The 15,454-nt window shown below is 53.1% G+C and overlaps 1 protein-coding gene across 4 annotated transcripts in view; it reads left to right on the forward strand.

Moving 5' to 3' along the window:
- The window catches only part of LOC121274741 (mitogen-activated protein kinase kinase kinase kinase 2-like), a 60,897-nt gene that overhangs the window by 25,112 nt on the left and 20,331 nt on the right, over positions 1–15,454 (forward strand). For 2 of the 4 annotated variants that reach the window (XM_041182081.1, XM_041182084.1), the window contains exons 8-17: positions 521–593; positions 1,881–2,012; positions 4,072–4,134; positions 4,708–4,789; positions 6,199–6,309; positions 7,760–7,838; positions 8,755–8,813; positions 11,361–11,413; positions 13,041–13,079; positions 13,848–13,884. In XM_041182081.1, coding sequence (XP_041038015.1) covers positions 521–593; positions 1,881–2,012; positions 4,072–4,134; positions 4,708–4,789; positions 6,199–6,309; positions 7,760–7,838; positions 8,755–8,813; positions 11,361–11,413; positions 13,041–13,079; positions 13,848–13,884 — 728 coding nt within the window. The remainder of the gene's footprint in view (positions 1–520; positions 594–1,880; positions 2,013–4,071; positions 4,135–4,707; positions 4,790–6,198; positions 6,310–7,759; positions 7,839–8,754; positions 8,814–11,360; positions 11,414–13,040; positions 13,080–13,847; positions 13,885–15,454) is intronic. The other 2 variants (XM_041182082.1, XM_041182083.1) reach the window with 2 other exon arrangements.

A 15,454-nucleotide genomic window follows, 5' to 3' on the forward strand; every position in this document is an offset into this window, starting at 1 on the left:
GGTTACAGAGATAGGGAGGGTTGTAGGGGCTGGAGGAGGTTACAGAGATAGGGAGGGTTGAAGGGGCTGGAGGAGATTACAGAGATAGGGAGGGTTGTAGAGGTTGGAGGAGGTTACAGAGATAGGAAGGGGTGTAGGACTGGAGGAGGTTACAGAGATAGGGAGGGTTGTAGGGACTGGAGGAGGTTACAGAGATAGGGAGGGTTGTAGCGACTGGGGGAGGTTACAGAGATAGGGAGGGGTGTAGGGGCTGGAGGAGATTACAGAGATAGGGAGGGGTGTAGGGGCTGGAGGAGGTTACAGAGATAGGGAGGGGGTGAGGTGAAATTTTAAAACAAGGATGTAAACTTAAAAATTGAGGCATTACTGAAACAGTAGCTGATGTAGGTCATTGAGCACAGTGGGTGATGGGTGACTGGGACTTGATGCAAAGGGTTTTGGATGAGTGAGAGTGAGGCACAGAAAGCAGCTGGTACCTCAAAAAAAGTGACTGTGTGTCTCTGTCCCTCTTCATTTGCAGCTGATTTTGGTGTCTCAGCAGAGCTCACCGCCTCAGTGGGCAAGAGGAAGTCATTCATCGGTACACCATACTGGTAAATAATAATCTCAGCCTGAATATTCACCTCAGCAACTGCAGCCCTAAGCTGCACTGTCGGAGGGTCAGTGCTGATGGAGCGCCGCACTGTCGGAGGGTCAGTGCTGAGGGAGCGCCGCACTGTCGGAGGGTCAGTGCTGAGGGAGCGCCGCACTGTCGGAGGGTCAGTGCTGAGGGAGCGCCGCACTGTCGGAGGGTCAGTGCTGAGGGAGCGCCGCACTGTCGGAGGGTCAGTGCTGAGGGAGCGCCGCACTGTCGGAGGGTCAGTGCTGAGGGAGCGCCGCACTGTCGGAGGGTCAGTGCTGAGGGAGTGCCGCACTGTCGGAGGGTCAGTGCTGAGGGAGCGCCGCACTGTCGGAGGGTCAGTGCTGAGGGAGCGCCGCACTGTCGGAGGGTCAGTGCTGAGGGAGTGCCGCACTGTCGGAGGGTCAGTGCTGAGGGAGCGCCGCACTGTCGGAGGGTCAGTGCTGAGGGAGCGCCGCACTGTCGCAGGGTCAGTGCTGAGGGAGTGCCGCACTGTCGCAGGGTTAGTGCTGAGGGAGCGCCGCACTGTCGCAGGGTTAGTGCTGAGGGAGTGCCGCACTGTCGCAGTGTTAGTGCTGAGGGAGCGCCGCACTGTCGGAGGGTCAGTGCTGAGGGAGCGCCGCACTGTCGCAGGGTCAGTGCTGAGTGAGCGCCGCACTGCCAGACAATCAGTACTGAGGGAGTGTCAAGACCTCTGCCCTCTCGGGTGGGTGTAAAAGATCCCACGGCCACTATTAGAAGAAGAGCAGGGGGGAGTTCTCCCCGGTGTCCTGGGGCCAATATTTATCCGTCAACCAACATCACTGAAGACAGGTGATCTGGGTCATTATCACATTGCTGTTTGTGGGATCTTGCTGTGCGTAAATTGGCTGCTGCATTTCCAACATGATTGGAACGCTCTGAATGTGTTTGGATGGCTCTGAAGCACTGTGGGAAATTGCTGTATGGTTGGGACTTCTGTCTTTTTTCTATTTTGGATTAAGTTGGTCATTTGTAGCGTTAAATTGGCCATCACCATTTCCTTCATTCTCTGAGTGCAATTCCCAATTATGGTGTCTCCTTTGGGAAAGTTCAACACCCACTCCAGACTGAATTGAGGTTTTTCTCGACAAGTAACTGAAACATTAATCCCATCTGACGTGATCGATATGGGTGAGGTTGTGCAGTGGGTTACTGTGCACCCTCTGTCCATCCCACCTTCAGATCGGCATGTTCAGGTTCTGGCCCCATAGTCTATTAATCTCTCTCCTTTTCCACTTAGGATGGCTCCAGAGGTGGCTGCTGTTGAGAAGAAGGGAGGTTACAACCAGCAGTGTGACATCTGGGCAGTTGGCATCACAGCCATTGAGCTGGCAGAGCTCCAGCCTCCCATGTTTGACCTGCACCCAATGAGGTGAGGAAGTACCTGAGAATAAGACAGATGGTGACAATGATGCTGCTCCATTGACGGTTTCCGCACCAAGCCCCAGGGGTTTTTAAACCTGAGCTTGGAGCCATGCGTTCTTTGTCCCCTCACCCCTGTCCCACTCTTCTGGCTCCTGGTTTTCCACCTGACTCATACTGGCAGTACCAACCCAACCCAACCGAATTTACTCCAATCCAACTCTACTCAACCCAACCCAATTCAAACTCTACTCAACCCAACTCGACTCAACCCAATCCAATCAAACTCTACTCAATCCAACTCGACTCAACCCAACTCAATTCAAACTCTACTCAACCCAACCCAATTCAAACTCTACTCAACCCAACTCTACTCAACCCAACCCAATTCAAACTCTACTCAACCCAACTCGACTCAACCCAGCCCAATTCAAACTCAACTCAACCCAGCCCAATTCAAACTCGACTCAACCCAGCCCAATTCAAACTCGACTCAACCCAGCCCAATTCAAACTCGACTCAACCCAGCCCAATTCAAACTCGACTCAACCCAGCCCAATTCAAACTCGACTCAACCCAACCCAATTCAAACACTACTCAACCCAACCCAATTCAAACTCTACTCAACCTAACCCAATTCAAACTCTACTCAACCCAGCCCAATTCAAACTCTACTCAACCCAACCCAATTCAAACTCTACTCAACCCAACCCAATTCAAACTCTACTCAACCCAACCCAATTCAAACTCTACTCAACCCAATTCAAACTCTACTCAACCCAACTCAGTTCAAACTCTACTCAACCCAACCCAGTTCAAACTCTACTCAACCTAACCCAATTCAAACTCTACTCAACCCAACTCTACTCAACCCAACCCAATGCAAACTCTACTCAACCCAAATTGACTCAACCCAACCCAATTCAAACTCTTCTCAACCCAACCAGACTCAACCCAACCCAATTCAAACTCTACTCAACCCAACTCGACTCAACCCAACCCAATTCAAACTCTACTCAACCCAACTCGACTCAACCCAGCCCAATTCAAACTCAACTCAACCCAGCCCAATTCAAACTCGACTCAACCCAGCCCAATTCAAACTCGACTCAACCCAGCCCAATTCAAACTCGACTCAACCCAGCCCAATTCAAACTCGACTCAACCCAGCCCAATTCAAACTCGACTCAACCCAACCCAATTCAAACACTACTCAACCCAACCCAATTCAAACTCTACTCAACCTAACCCAATTCAAACTCTACTCAACCCAGCCCAATTCAAACTCTACTCAACCCAACCCAATTCAAACTCTACTCAACCCAACCCAATTCAAACTCTACTCAACCCAACCCAATTCAAACTCTACTCAACCCAATTCAAACTCTACTCAACCCAACTCAGTTCAAACTCTACTCAACCCAACCCAGTTCAAACTCTACTCAACCTAACCCAATTCAAACTCTACTCAACCCAACTCTACTCAACCCAACCCAATGCAAACTCTACTCAACCCAAATTGACTCAACCCAACCCAATTCAAACTCTTCTCAACCCAACCAGACTCAACCCAACCCAATTCAAACTCTACTCAACCCAACTCGACTCAACCCAACCCAATTCAAACTCTACTCAGCCCAACTCGACTCAACCCAACCCAATTCAAACTCTACTCAACCCAACTCGACTCAACCCAACCCAATTCAAACTCTACTCAACCCAACCAGACTCAACCCAACTGAATCCAATCCAACTCTGCTCAACCCGCCTAATCCAATTTTATCCAACTTTACTCAGCCCAACCCAACCCAATTTAATCCAATTTTACTCAACATAACTCTACTCAACCCAATCCAATCCAAGTCAACACAACCCAACCCAATTCAATTCAATCCAAGTCTACACAACGCAATCCAATCCAACGCTACCCAATTCAACCCTTGGTGGCTACTTGCATGCCCAAGAGAGTGAACCGTTTTTATGAATTAATTCTCAAGAAGCGTGTGAATGGATGAATTTATAAGGGGGTGTATAATGTGCTTCATCTCATTCTTCTCCTGTTCTTCTAGGGCTTTGATGTTAATGTCAAAGAGTAACTTCCAGCCCCCAAAACTGCGAGATAAATTGAAATGGTAAGTGTCCCTCACGCCTGATCTACGGTTCCTGCACATTGTGGGGTGGAGCAGCGAGTGGTGTTGCAGCCATGAGGCTCCCCTCAACAAAAAGAAGTTACTCCATCTCAGTGGCTCTGAACAGAATTGAGACTTGTATTGGGATGTGGGCATTGCTGGCAAGACCAGTGCTCCCCCTAGTTGCCCCTTGAGAAGGTGATGGTGGAAGGGAAGTGCTTTTTCTACAATTGAGGGGCTTGTGTGAGCTACTTCAGAGGGCAGCTACTTCAGATTCAACCAGGGTGGTTGCGGGGGTGGGGGGAGCATTTGTGGAGAACCAGAGCCACATACAGGACCAGACTTGGAAAAGGGCTGCAGATTTCCCTCCCTAAGGGGCAGTTAGTGAACGGGTCAGGGCAATCACAGTCACCTTGACTGGCATCAGCTGGTCGTTCAAAATGCCCGTGGCAGGATTTGAACGCTCAGTCTTTGGGTCATGAACCCTTACACTCCTGTACACTACCCCTCCCCAGTCGGAGAAGGGGCTTGGCAGCCGACCCCCACTCTCTCACCTGCTCGTGCTTCTGTTCACAGGTCATCGGAGTGTCACAGTTTCATTAAGATGAGCCTGAGAAAAAACCCCAAGAAGCGTCCCACGGCGGAGAAGCTGCTCCAGGTACCTGCTCGGAGAGGGAACAGAAACAGTAAAACTCCTCAACGTTGGCTTGATGAACAAGTAACTGTGTTGTGTCAAGGAGTTTGATTGAACGCAAGTCCATTTTTTAATTTATTTGTTCATGGGCGTCTCTGGGCAAGACCAGCATCTGTTGCCCATCCCTAATTGCCCTTGAATGGGAATGGCCTGCTTGGCCATTTCAGAGGGAGGTTAAGAATCAAGCACATGGCTGTGGGTCACATGTAGGCCAGACCAGGTAAGGAGGGCCGATTTCCTTCCCTAAAGGGACATTAGTGGACCAGATGGGTTTTTACGACAATCGATGATAGTTTCATGGTCACCGTCACTGAGAGTAGTTTTCAATTCCAGATTTATTAATTGAATTTAAATTCCTTTGGCTGCCCTGGTGGGATTTGCACCCATGTCCCCCAGAGCATTAACCTGGGCCCCTGGATTATTAGTCCACTGTCCCACCATCTCCTTTACATGATTAGTTCACAAGGGTGGGCCTGAAGACTTGGAGATCCCCGGTGGACACTAACCCAAAGTGCAGGTTATCCCATCCCAATCCAAAATGGGAAGCAGATAGTTGGGCCTGCGTGGGGTGTCTCTCCCCCACCACTTGCACCCAAACCCGAAGATCTTCAGCCCTTGGAGAGGGTATGGAGGAGATTTCCTAGAACGTTCCCAGGGATGAGGGGACCCCAGTTCATGTGGAGAGACTGGGAGAAGCTGGGATTGTTCTCCTTAGAGCAGAGAAGGTTAAGGGGGAGATTGAATCGAGGCGTTCAAAATCAGGAAGGGTTTGGATAGAGTGAACGAGGAGAAAGTGTTTCCAGCGGCAGGAGGGTCGGTAACCAGAGGGACACAGATTGAAGAGAATCGGTAATAGAGCCAGAGTGGGAGATGAGGAGAATGTTTTTTTTTACACAGCGAGTTGTTGTGATCTGGAAGGCGCTGCCTGAAAGGGCGGTGGAAGCAGATTCAATAGGAACTTTCAAAAGGGGGGAATTGGATAAATACTCGAAAAGGAGAAATTTGTTGGGGAAAGAGCTGGGGGAGTGGGGACTAATTGGATAGATCTTTCAAAGAGCCAGCAGAGGAATGATGGGCTGAATGGCCTCCTCCTGAGCTGTCAGATTCTATCCTATGATGCTTGATCACCTGTCCAGTGACCAAGAAAGTGGATATTTGGATGATGAGACGAATGGGAACATGGGAGAAGGAGTGGGCCTTTGGGCCTCTCCTGTCTGCTCTGCCATTCATTCATGACTCCTCCATGGCTGAATATCCCACCAGTGGTGGACTGACGTTATGGCTGGCTGTTGTGTCACCGGCTGCATTATCAGGATTACCGCTGCCCAGTTTGGTAGCGAGCCCATGTTGATAGTGGTGTCCTTTCTCCTCAGCACCCGTTTGCCAATCAGGCACTCAGCAGGATCCAAGGGATTGAACTATTGGACAAAGCAACTAACCCAGACCCAAGCAGCTGCTCCCTCACAGAAGACAGCGATTTGGAGGTACTGGGGGGGGTGCGATGGGGTGGGAGGGTTTAACTCGGACCACGTTGTATGCGAAGCATGCTGGCAACAATATCATGGCTGCGTCCGTTAATGGCAATCTAGAGTCGCTGGATAGCACCTACTCTCTCAGCTCTGAGTCAAACTTCAGAGACCTGAGGCACTTAAACCTGGCAGACAGGCCTCATCCATAGACAGCACTGTTGCAGGGTCAGTACTGAGGGAGCACCGCGCTGTCGGAGGGTCAGTGCTGAGGGAGCGCCGCGCTGTCGGAGGGTCAGTGCTGAGGGAGCGCCGCGCTGTCGGAGGGTCAGTGCTGAGGGAGCGCCGCGCTGTCGGAGGGTCAGTGCTGAGGGAGCGCCGCACTGTCGGAGGGTCAGTGCTGAGGGAGCGCCGCGCTGTCGGAGGGTCAGTGCTGAGGGAGCACCGCGCTGTCGGAGGGTCAGTGCTGAGGGAGCGCCGCGCTGTCGGAGGGTCAGTGCTGAGGGAGCGCCGCGCTGTCGGAGGGTCAGTGCTGAGGCAGCGCCGCCCTGTCAGAGGGTCAGTGCTGAGGGAGCGCCGCGCTGTCGGAGGGTCAGTGCTGAGGGAGCGCCGCGCTGTCGGAGGGTCAGTGCTGAGGGAGCGCCGCACTGTCGGAGGGTCAGTGCTGAGGGAGCGCCGCACTGTCAGAGGTGCCGTCTCTCAGGATGGGGCATTTAACCAAGGGAGGGAGCGACGGCCAGGGCAGGCGTGAGGGAGGGAGGGAGGGAGGGACGGGTGGAACAGGAGGAAGGGAGTGAGAGAGATGAACAAAGACAATGGGAGAGATGGAAAGACAGACTAAATGTGACTTGGATTCTGTAAACGTTCCAGCTCTTTTCAGCACCTCAGGATGTTCCAAAGTGTTTCATAGACAATGAAGAAATTTTTTTTTTTTGAAGTGTAGTCACTGTTGTAAATGCTGCAGCCATTTCGTGCACAGCAAGATCCCACAAAGAACAATGTGACAGTGACCCAGTTGCTTGGTTGCAGTGAAGCTGGTGGAGGTGTAAATATTGGCCCCACAACATGGGACTGAGTGATTGGTCAGACCTGAACTCTTAAATATCAATACTCCTCCCCTACTACCCCACCCCCCCACCCCGCCTCCCGCTCACCGTGCTGTTGCTGGAGAAGCTGAAATGTAACATGGCGGGGGGAGGCACCTGGCTGCTAGTTTGAACATGGCACCTTCCCCAGTTGACCCCGCGCATGCCGGTTTCACCCTCAGAGAACAGCCCATTGGCAGAGGGCCATGGAAGAGTGCCAGAGGCCATTCAGCCCCTCCCATCACTCTCTCTCTCTCTCTCTCTCTCACTCGGCGCCATTTAGTGGGTCACGTGACTGCAGCACTGGGCAGGGTCCTCTCGAGAGGAGTGGGCGAGATGTTGTATTCAAAGGCTTTGACCCTCCAGTTCTGATTGCCTTGCAGCCCTGTGATGCCTTCCCCGATAAAATCCACTCTCTGGGACCACACATGAGAGCAGAGAGGACACGCTCAGAGATCCAGTGTAAGTCTCTAACTTCCACGTGGCTGAAAACAGAAATTTATCAAATGTCTTTAGCATTAGGGACACAAAAAAAGTGGCAAGGCAAAGGATGGGTAGGGCCAGGTCAGGACAGTACAGGGAGAGATCTGCTCTACACAACAAATTCCATTTAACATATCACACTGGGCACAATAATACATCTCTGAGGTGCTCCACAGGAGCATCAATCAGGCAGAATCTGACCCCGAGCCAAATACGGAGATGTTAGGGACAGGGGAACAAAAGCTCAGTCACAGAGGTTGGTTTTAAGGAGCGTCTTAAAGGAGGAGAGAGAGAGAGGGAGAGGGAGCGGGGGAGAGAGAGAGAGGGACAGAGAGAGAGGCGGAAAGGTTTACAGAAGGAATCCCAGAGCTCAGGGCCCCAGGCAGCTGAAGGCACGGCCGCCAATGGTGGAGCGATGGGAATCGGGGGATGCTCAAGAGGCCGGAATTGGAGGAGCGCAGAGATCTCGGAGGGTTGTAGGGGCTGGAGGAGGTTACAGAGATGGGGAGGGTTGTAGGGGCTGGAGGAGATTACAGAGATAGGGAGGGTTGTAGGGGCTGGAGGAGGTTACAGAGATAGGGAGGGTTGTAGGCGCTGGAGGAGATTACAGAGATAGGGAGGGTTGTAGGGGCTGGAGGAGGTTACAGAGATAGGGAGGGTTGTAGGGGCTGGAGGAGGTTACAGAGATAGGGAGGGTTGTAGGCGCTGGAGGAGATTACAGAGATAGGGAGGGTTGTAGGGGCTGGAGGAGGTTACAGAGATGGGGAGGGTTGTAGGGGCTGGAGGAGATTACAGAGATAGGGAGGGTTGTAGGGGCTGGAGGAGGTTACAGAGATAGGGAGGTGAGAAGTGAGGTACTATTAGAAATTAGTAATTTTCTTTCCTTTTTACTCAGTTCGTCAAGTGCAGTTTGGACGGCCGATGAAGAAAGAGACAGAACCAGAGAGCACGTTGGTGAGTAACTGGTCAGCAGCGTCTGACTCTCCTACCATAAAACCCTAGAGCAGCCACAGGTGGTGTGAAGGATCTCTGTTCAAACCGTTTACCTAATCTCACTTTCCCATCTTTCACCGCCTCAGGACGTCCCAGAGTGTTTCACAGACAAAGAGGGAATTTTTTTTGAAGTGTGGTCACTGTTGTAATGTAGGAAACTCAGCAGCCAATTTACGCACAGCAAGATCCCACAAACAGCAACGTGATAATGACCCAGATCATCTGTTTTTAGTGACGTTGGGTGAGGGATAAATATTGGCCGCAAGACACCGGGGAGAACTCCCCCCTGCTCTTCTTCCAATAGTGGCCGTGGGATCTTTTACACCCACCCGAGAGGGCAGACGGAGCCTCAGTTTAATGTCTCATCCTGAAAGACAGCACCTCCGACAGTGCGGCTCTCCCTCAGCACTGACCCTCCGACAGTGCGCTGCTCCCTCAGCACTGACCCTCCGACAGTGCGGCACTCCCTCAGCACTGACCCTCCGACAGTGCGGCGCTCCCTCAATACTGACCCTCCGACAGTGCGGCGCTCCCTCAGTACTGACCCTCCGACTGTGTGGCGCTCCCTTAGCACTGACCCTCCGACAGTGTGGCACTCCCTCAGCACTGACCTTCCAACAGTGCGGCGGTCCCTCAGTACTGACCCTCCCTCAGCACGATACTCCCTCAGTACTGACCATCCAACAGTGCGGCGCTCCCTCAGTTCTAACCCTCCAGCAGTGTGGCACTACCTCAGTACTGACCCTCCGACAGTGCGCTGCTCCCTCAGTACTGACCCTCCGACAGTGCAGCGCTCCCTCAATACTGACCCTCCGACAGTGCGGCGCTCCCTCAGCGCTGAGCCTCTGACAGTGCGGCGCTCCCTCAGCACTGACCCTCTGACAGTGCGGCGCTCCCTCAGCACTGACCCTCTGACAGTGCGGCACTCCCTCAGCACTGACCCTCCGACAGTGCGGCGCTCCCTCAGCACTGACCCTCCAACAGTGCGGCGGTCCCTCAGTACTGATCCTCCCTCAGCACGATACTCCCTCAGTACTGACCATCCAACAGTGCAGTGTTCCCTCAGTACAAACCCTCCAGCAGTGTGGCACTCCTTCAGCACTGACCCTCCGACAGTGCGGCGCTCCCTTAGCACTGACCCTCCCACAGTGCGGCACTCCCTCTGCACTGACCCTCCGACAGTGCGGCGCTCCCTCTGCACTGACCCTCCGACAGTGCGGCGCTCCCTCAGCACTTACCCTCCGACAGTGCGGCGCTCCCTCAGCACTGACCCTCCGACAGTGCGGCGCTCCCTCAGCACTGACCCTCCGACAGTGCGGCGCTCCCTCAGCACTGACCCTCCGACAGTGCGGCGCTCCCTCAGCACTGACCCTCCGACAGTGCGGCGCTCCCTCCGTACTGCACTGAGTGTTCATCTGGTTTACGTACTCAAGTGTCTGGAGAGGGTACTGAAAAGCACAATCTTCCGACCAAGAGACCAGAGAGAGGGATAGAGTTCGAGTACGCTACTTCCATGAACTAATTTGATGAGTATTTTGCCGAATAGATTTGTGGTTTATAATCCACTGCTTGCTCTGGTTGGATATCTTGATCCAGCAAGCATTGCTGAAAGATTGACGTCCGCTGGACTCGATTCCTGATATCATGACATTTACCTGGATATTGGGCACACTCCTTTGCGCAAGGGATGCCAGGTTCACTTATGGGAACCATCGGTGTCGTCGAAGGTGTGTAAGGCAACCTTTAACCCCGGCAACATGAAACCAAGGGCAGGCCCCACTACCCCTGTCACCGTCTCCTTTTGCTGTGAAAAATAACATAAGCAACAGGACCAGGAGGAGGCCATTCGGCCCCTCGAGCCTGCTCCGCCATTCACTAAGGTCATGGCTGATCTGTTTTGTGTTTCAAAATCCACATTCCCATCAACCTCCCCCCCACCGCCCCCTCGATCACCTTAGATCCTAGTTAGGCAAGGGAAGCTATCTACCTCCACCTTAAAAAAAAATATTCAGTGACCCGGCCTCCACCGCCTTTTGAGGCAGAGAGTTCTAAAGTCGCACAGCCCTCTGAGAGAAAATAATTTCTCCCCATCCCTGCCCCAAAAGGATGACCCCCTCGTTTTAAAACGGTAGCCCCCCACGCCCGCCGGTTCTGGACTCACCCACAAGAGCGAACATCATTTCTGCGTCAAGTCCGTTCAACCACATCTCCCCTTCACCGTTCTAAACTCTCGCTCGACCTCTCACTCTGCAAGACAGTGAGTCAGGGAACAGAGGGAAGTGGCTCTCCCTCAGGAGCAGTCGTTCTAAACTCTCGCTTTATCTCTTACTCTGCAAGACAGTGAGTAAGGGAACAGAGGGAAGTGGCTCTCCCTCAGGAGCAGTTGACCACTGGACACTGCAGCTGGCGTTTGCCATCTTGAACCTCGTGACAATTCCTCCCCTGATATCTGTTCAAATTCGCCCTTGCCTCCCTGCCTCATGATTAACCATAATTTCTGCTTTGCAGGATCCTGATCAGGACGAGGAATGGAAGCTAGAGGGGATCAGCGATGACAGTCTGTAAGGATCACAGTTACTGGAATGAAAGAAATTACATTACCCCAGCACCCTCCCCCACCTGGCAGAGTCACAGCTTAGCACAAAGGAAGATGGTTGTGGTTGTTGGAGGTCAGTCATCTCAGTTCCAGGACATCACTGCAGGAGTTCCTCAGGGCAGTGTCCTCGGCCCAACCATCTTCAGCTGCTTCATCAATGACCTTCCTTCCATCATAAGGTCAGAAGTGGGGATGTTTGCTGATGATTGCACAATGTTCAGCACCATTCACGACTCCTCAGATACTGAAGCAGTCTATGTCCAAATGCAGCAAGACCTGGACAATATCCAGGCTTGGGTTGACAAGTGGCAAGTAACATTCACGCCACACAATTGCCAGGCAATGACCATCTCCAACTAGAGAGAATCCAACCATCTCCCCTAGACATTCAATGGTATTAACATCGCTGAATCCCCCACCATCAACATCCTGGGGGTTACAATTGACCAGAAACTGAACTGGACTAGACATATAAATACTGTGGCTACAAGAGCAGGTCAGAGGCTAGGAATCCTGCAGTGAGTAACTCACCTTCTGACTCCCCAGAGCCTGTCCACCATCCATAATGCACAAGTCAGGAATTTGATGGAATACTCCCCACTTGCCTGGATGAGTTCAGCTCCCACAACACTCAAGAAGCTCAACACCATCCAGGACAAAGCAGCCCCGCTTGATTGGCACCACATCCACAAACATTCACTCCCTCCACCACCGACGCACAGTAGCAGCAGTGTGTGTACCATCTACAAGATGCACTGCAGCAACTCACCAAGCCTCTTTAGACAGCACCTTCCAAACCTACAACCGCTACCATCTAGAAGGACAAGGGCAGCAGACACATGTGAACACCACCACCTGGAAGTTCCCCTCCAAGTCACTCACCATCCTGACTTGGAAATAGATCGGCCGTTCCTTCACTGTCACTGGGTCAAAATCCTGGAACTCCCTCCCTAACAGCGCTGTGGGTGTACCTCACCACATGGACTGCAGCGGCTCAAGAAGGCAGCTCACCACCCACCTTCTCAAAGGGCAATTAGGGATGGGCAATAAATGCTGGGCCCAGCCAGCGACACCCATATCCCATAAAGAATTAAAAAGAAAACCTCAAGACCTCCCAAAGCGCTTCACACAGTGAAGGACTTTTTTTTGAAGTGTGCTCACTGTTCCAAGAAACGCAGCGGCCAATTTACGCACAGCAAGATCCCACAAACAGCAATGTGATAATGACCCAGATCATGTGTTTTTAGTGATGTTGGTGGAGGGACAGTGGACGCTGTGAAGAATTTCCCTTCTTCCAAGTAATGCTAAGGGTTTGGGAAATCATTTAGGAATACACTGCCCAGTTACCTGTGCCTTAAACAGAGAGAGAAAGAGAGACACACACAGAGGGACAAACAGAGAGTGTGTGTGTTTATGGGTAAGTGTGTGTGTGTGTGTGAGAGTGTGAAAGAGTGTGAGAGTGTGAGAGAGTGTGAGAGAGTGTGAGAGAGTGTGAGAGTGTATATCTGTGTGAGGGTGGGGGTGGGGGTGGATGACTGGGGCTGAAAGTTTTCAAAAGTTGTGTTTTCACAACGTGATGTTTTTCCTTTGAGGAGCCTGCTGCAGACTGTCGAAGAAGCCCTGCAGCAAAGGTAAATATGGTCACTAATTCCCTGTGACTTTCACCCAACCTGACTCTCACTGGGGTACGTGTCCCACACACACTGACTCTCACTGGGGTACGGGTCCCACACACACTGACTCTCACTGGGGTACGGGTCCCACACACACTGACTTTCAATGGGGTACGGGTCCCACACACACTGACTCTCACTGGGGTACGGGTCCCACACTCACTGACTCTCACTGGGGTACGGGTCCCACACACACTGACTGTCACTGGGGTACGGGTCCCACACAGACTGACTCTCACTGGGGTACGGGTCCCACACACACATTACTCTCACTGGGGTGAAGTCCCACACACACTGACTCTCACTGGGGTACGGGTCCCACACACACTGACTCTCACTGGGGTACGGGTCCCACACACACTGACTCTCACTGGGGTACGGGTCCCACACACACTGACTCTCACTGGGGTAAAGTCCCACACACACTGACTCTCACTGGGGTACTGGTCCCACACACACTGAATCTCACTGGGGTACAGGTCCCACAGACACTGACTCTCACTGGGGTATGGGTCCCACACACACTGACTCTCACTGGGGTACAGGTCCCACACACACTGACTCTCACTGGGGTATCGGTGGTAGAAATCACAGACACCCACCTCCTATCAAGCCAACAGTGAACACGCTGTGTTTAAGTGAGAGGAAGAGTTTAATCAAGGGTTTGAATTGGTTTCTTTAAAACAGGTAATCTCTGATTGCTAATATATTGATCTCATCTTTCAGCAACCAAACGATAAAACGAGGCCCCACGAAACAGCAAGTAAGTAAATGGGTCAAAACTGCAACTTGCGTAGAGTTTGTACCTGCAGAATACAGTTTGCAGTGACCTAGAACAGAACACTCCCATCTCTCCAGCTCCTGTCACCCCCTCGGGACGTCCTAAAGGGTTTCACAGACAAGGAAAGACTTTTTATTTGAAGCGCGCTCAATGTTGTAATGTAGGAAACTCAGCAGCCAATTTATGCACAGCAAGATCCCACAAACAGCAACGTGATAATTTATTTAAAATTCATTTTACGGTTTGTGGGCTTCACTGGCTGGGCCCAGCATTTATTGCCCATCCCTAGTTGCCCCTTGAGAAGGTGGTGGTGAGCTGCCTTCTTGAGCCGCTGCAGTCCGTGTGGTGTAGGTACACCCACCGTGCTGTTAGGGAGGGAGTTCCAGGATTTTGACCCAGCGACAGTGAAGGAACGGCCGATCTATTTCCAAGTCAGGATGGTGAGTGACTTGGAGGGGAACTTTCAGGTGGTGGTGTTCCCATCTATCTGCTGCCCTTGTCCTTCTAGATGGTAGTGGTCGTGGGTTTGGAAGGTGCAGTCTAAGGAGGCTTAGGCATCCTGAAAGACGGCACCTCCGACAGTGCGGCACTCCCTCAGTACTGACCCTCCGACAGTGCGGCACTCCCTCAGTACTGACCCTCCAACAGCGCGGCACTCCCTCATAACTGATTCTGACAGTGCGGTGCTCCCTCAGCACTGACCCTCCGACAGTGCTGTGCTCCCTCAGCACTGACCCTCGGACAGTGCGGCACTCCCTCAGCATTGACCCTCGGACAGTGCGGCGCTCCCTCAGTACTGACCCTCCGACAGTGCGGCGCTCCCTCAGCACTGACCCTCCGACAGTGCGGCTCTCCCTCAGCACTGACCCTCCGACAGTGCGGCTTTCCCTCAGCACTGACCCTCCGACAGTGCGGCGCTCCCTCAGCACTGATCCTCCAACAGTGCGGCGCTCCCTCAGCACTGACCCTCCGACGTGCGGCGCTCCCTCAGCACTGACCCTCCGACAGTGCGGCACTCCCTCAGTACTGACCCTCCGACAGTGCGGCACTCCCTCAGTACTGACCCTCCGACAGCGCGGCACTCCCTCATAACTGATTCTGACAGTGCGGTGCTCCCTCAGCACTGACCCTCGGACAGTGCGGCGCTCCCTCAGTACTGACCCTCCGACAGTGCAGCGCTCCCTCAGCACTGACCCTCCGACAGTGCTGTGCTCCCTCAGCACTGACCCTCGGACAGTGCGGCGCTCCCTCAGCATTGACCCTCGGACAGTGCGGCGCTCCCTCAGTACTGACCCTCCGACAGTGCGGCTCTCCCCCAGCACTGACCCTCCGACAGTGCGGCTCTCCCTCAGCACTGACCCTCCGACAGTGCGGCGCTCCCTCAGCACTGACCCTCCGACAGTGCGGCGCTCCCTCAGCACTGACCCTCCGACAGTGCGGCGCTCCCTCAGCACTGACCCTCCGACAGTGCGGCGCTCCCTCAGCACTGACCCTCCGACAGTGCGGCGCTCCCTCAGCACTGACCCTCCGACAGTGCGGCGCTCCCTCAGCA

Source organism: Carcharodon carcharias (genome assembly GCF_017639515.1).
Source record: "Carcharodon carcharias isolate sCarCar2 chromosome 37 unlocalized genomic scaffold, sCarCar2.pri SUPER_37_unloc_3, whole genome shotgun sequence".
NCBI classification, from domain to species: Eukaryota; Metazoa; Chordata; class Chondrichthyes; order Lamniformes; family Lamnidae; genus Carcharodon; species Carcharodon carcharias.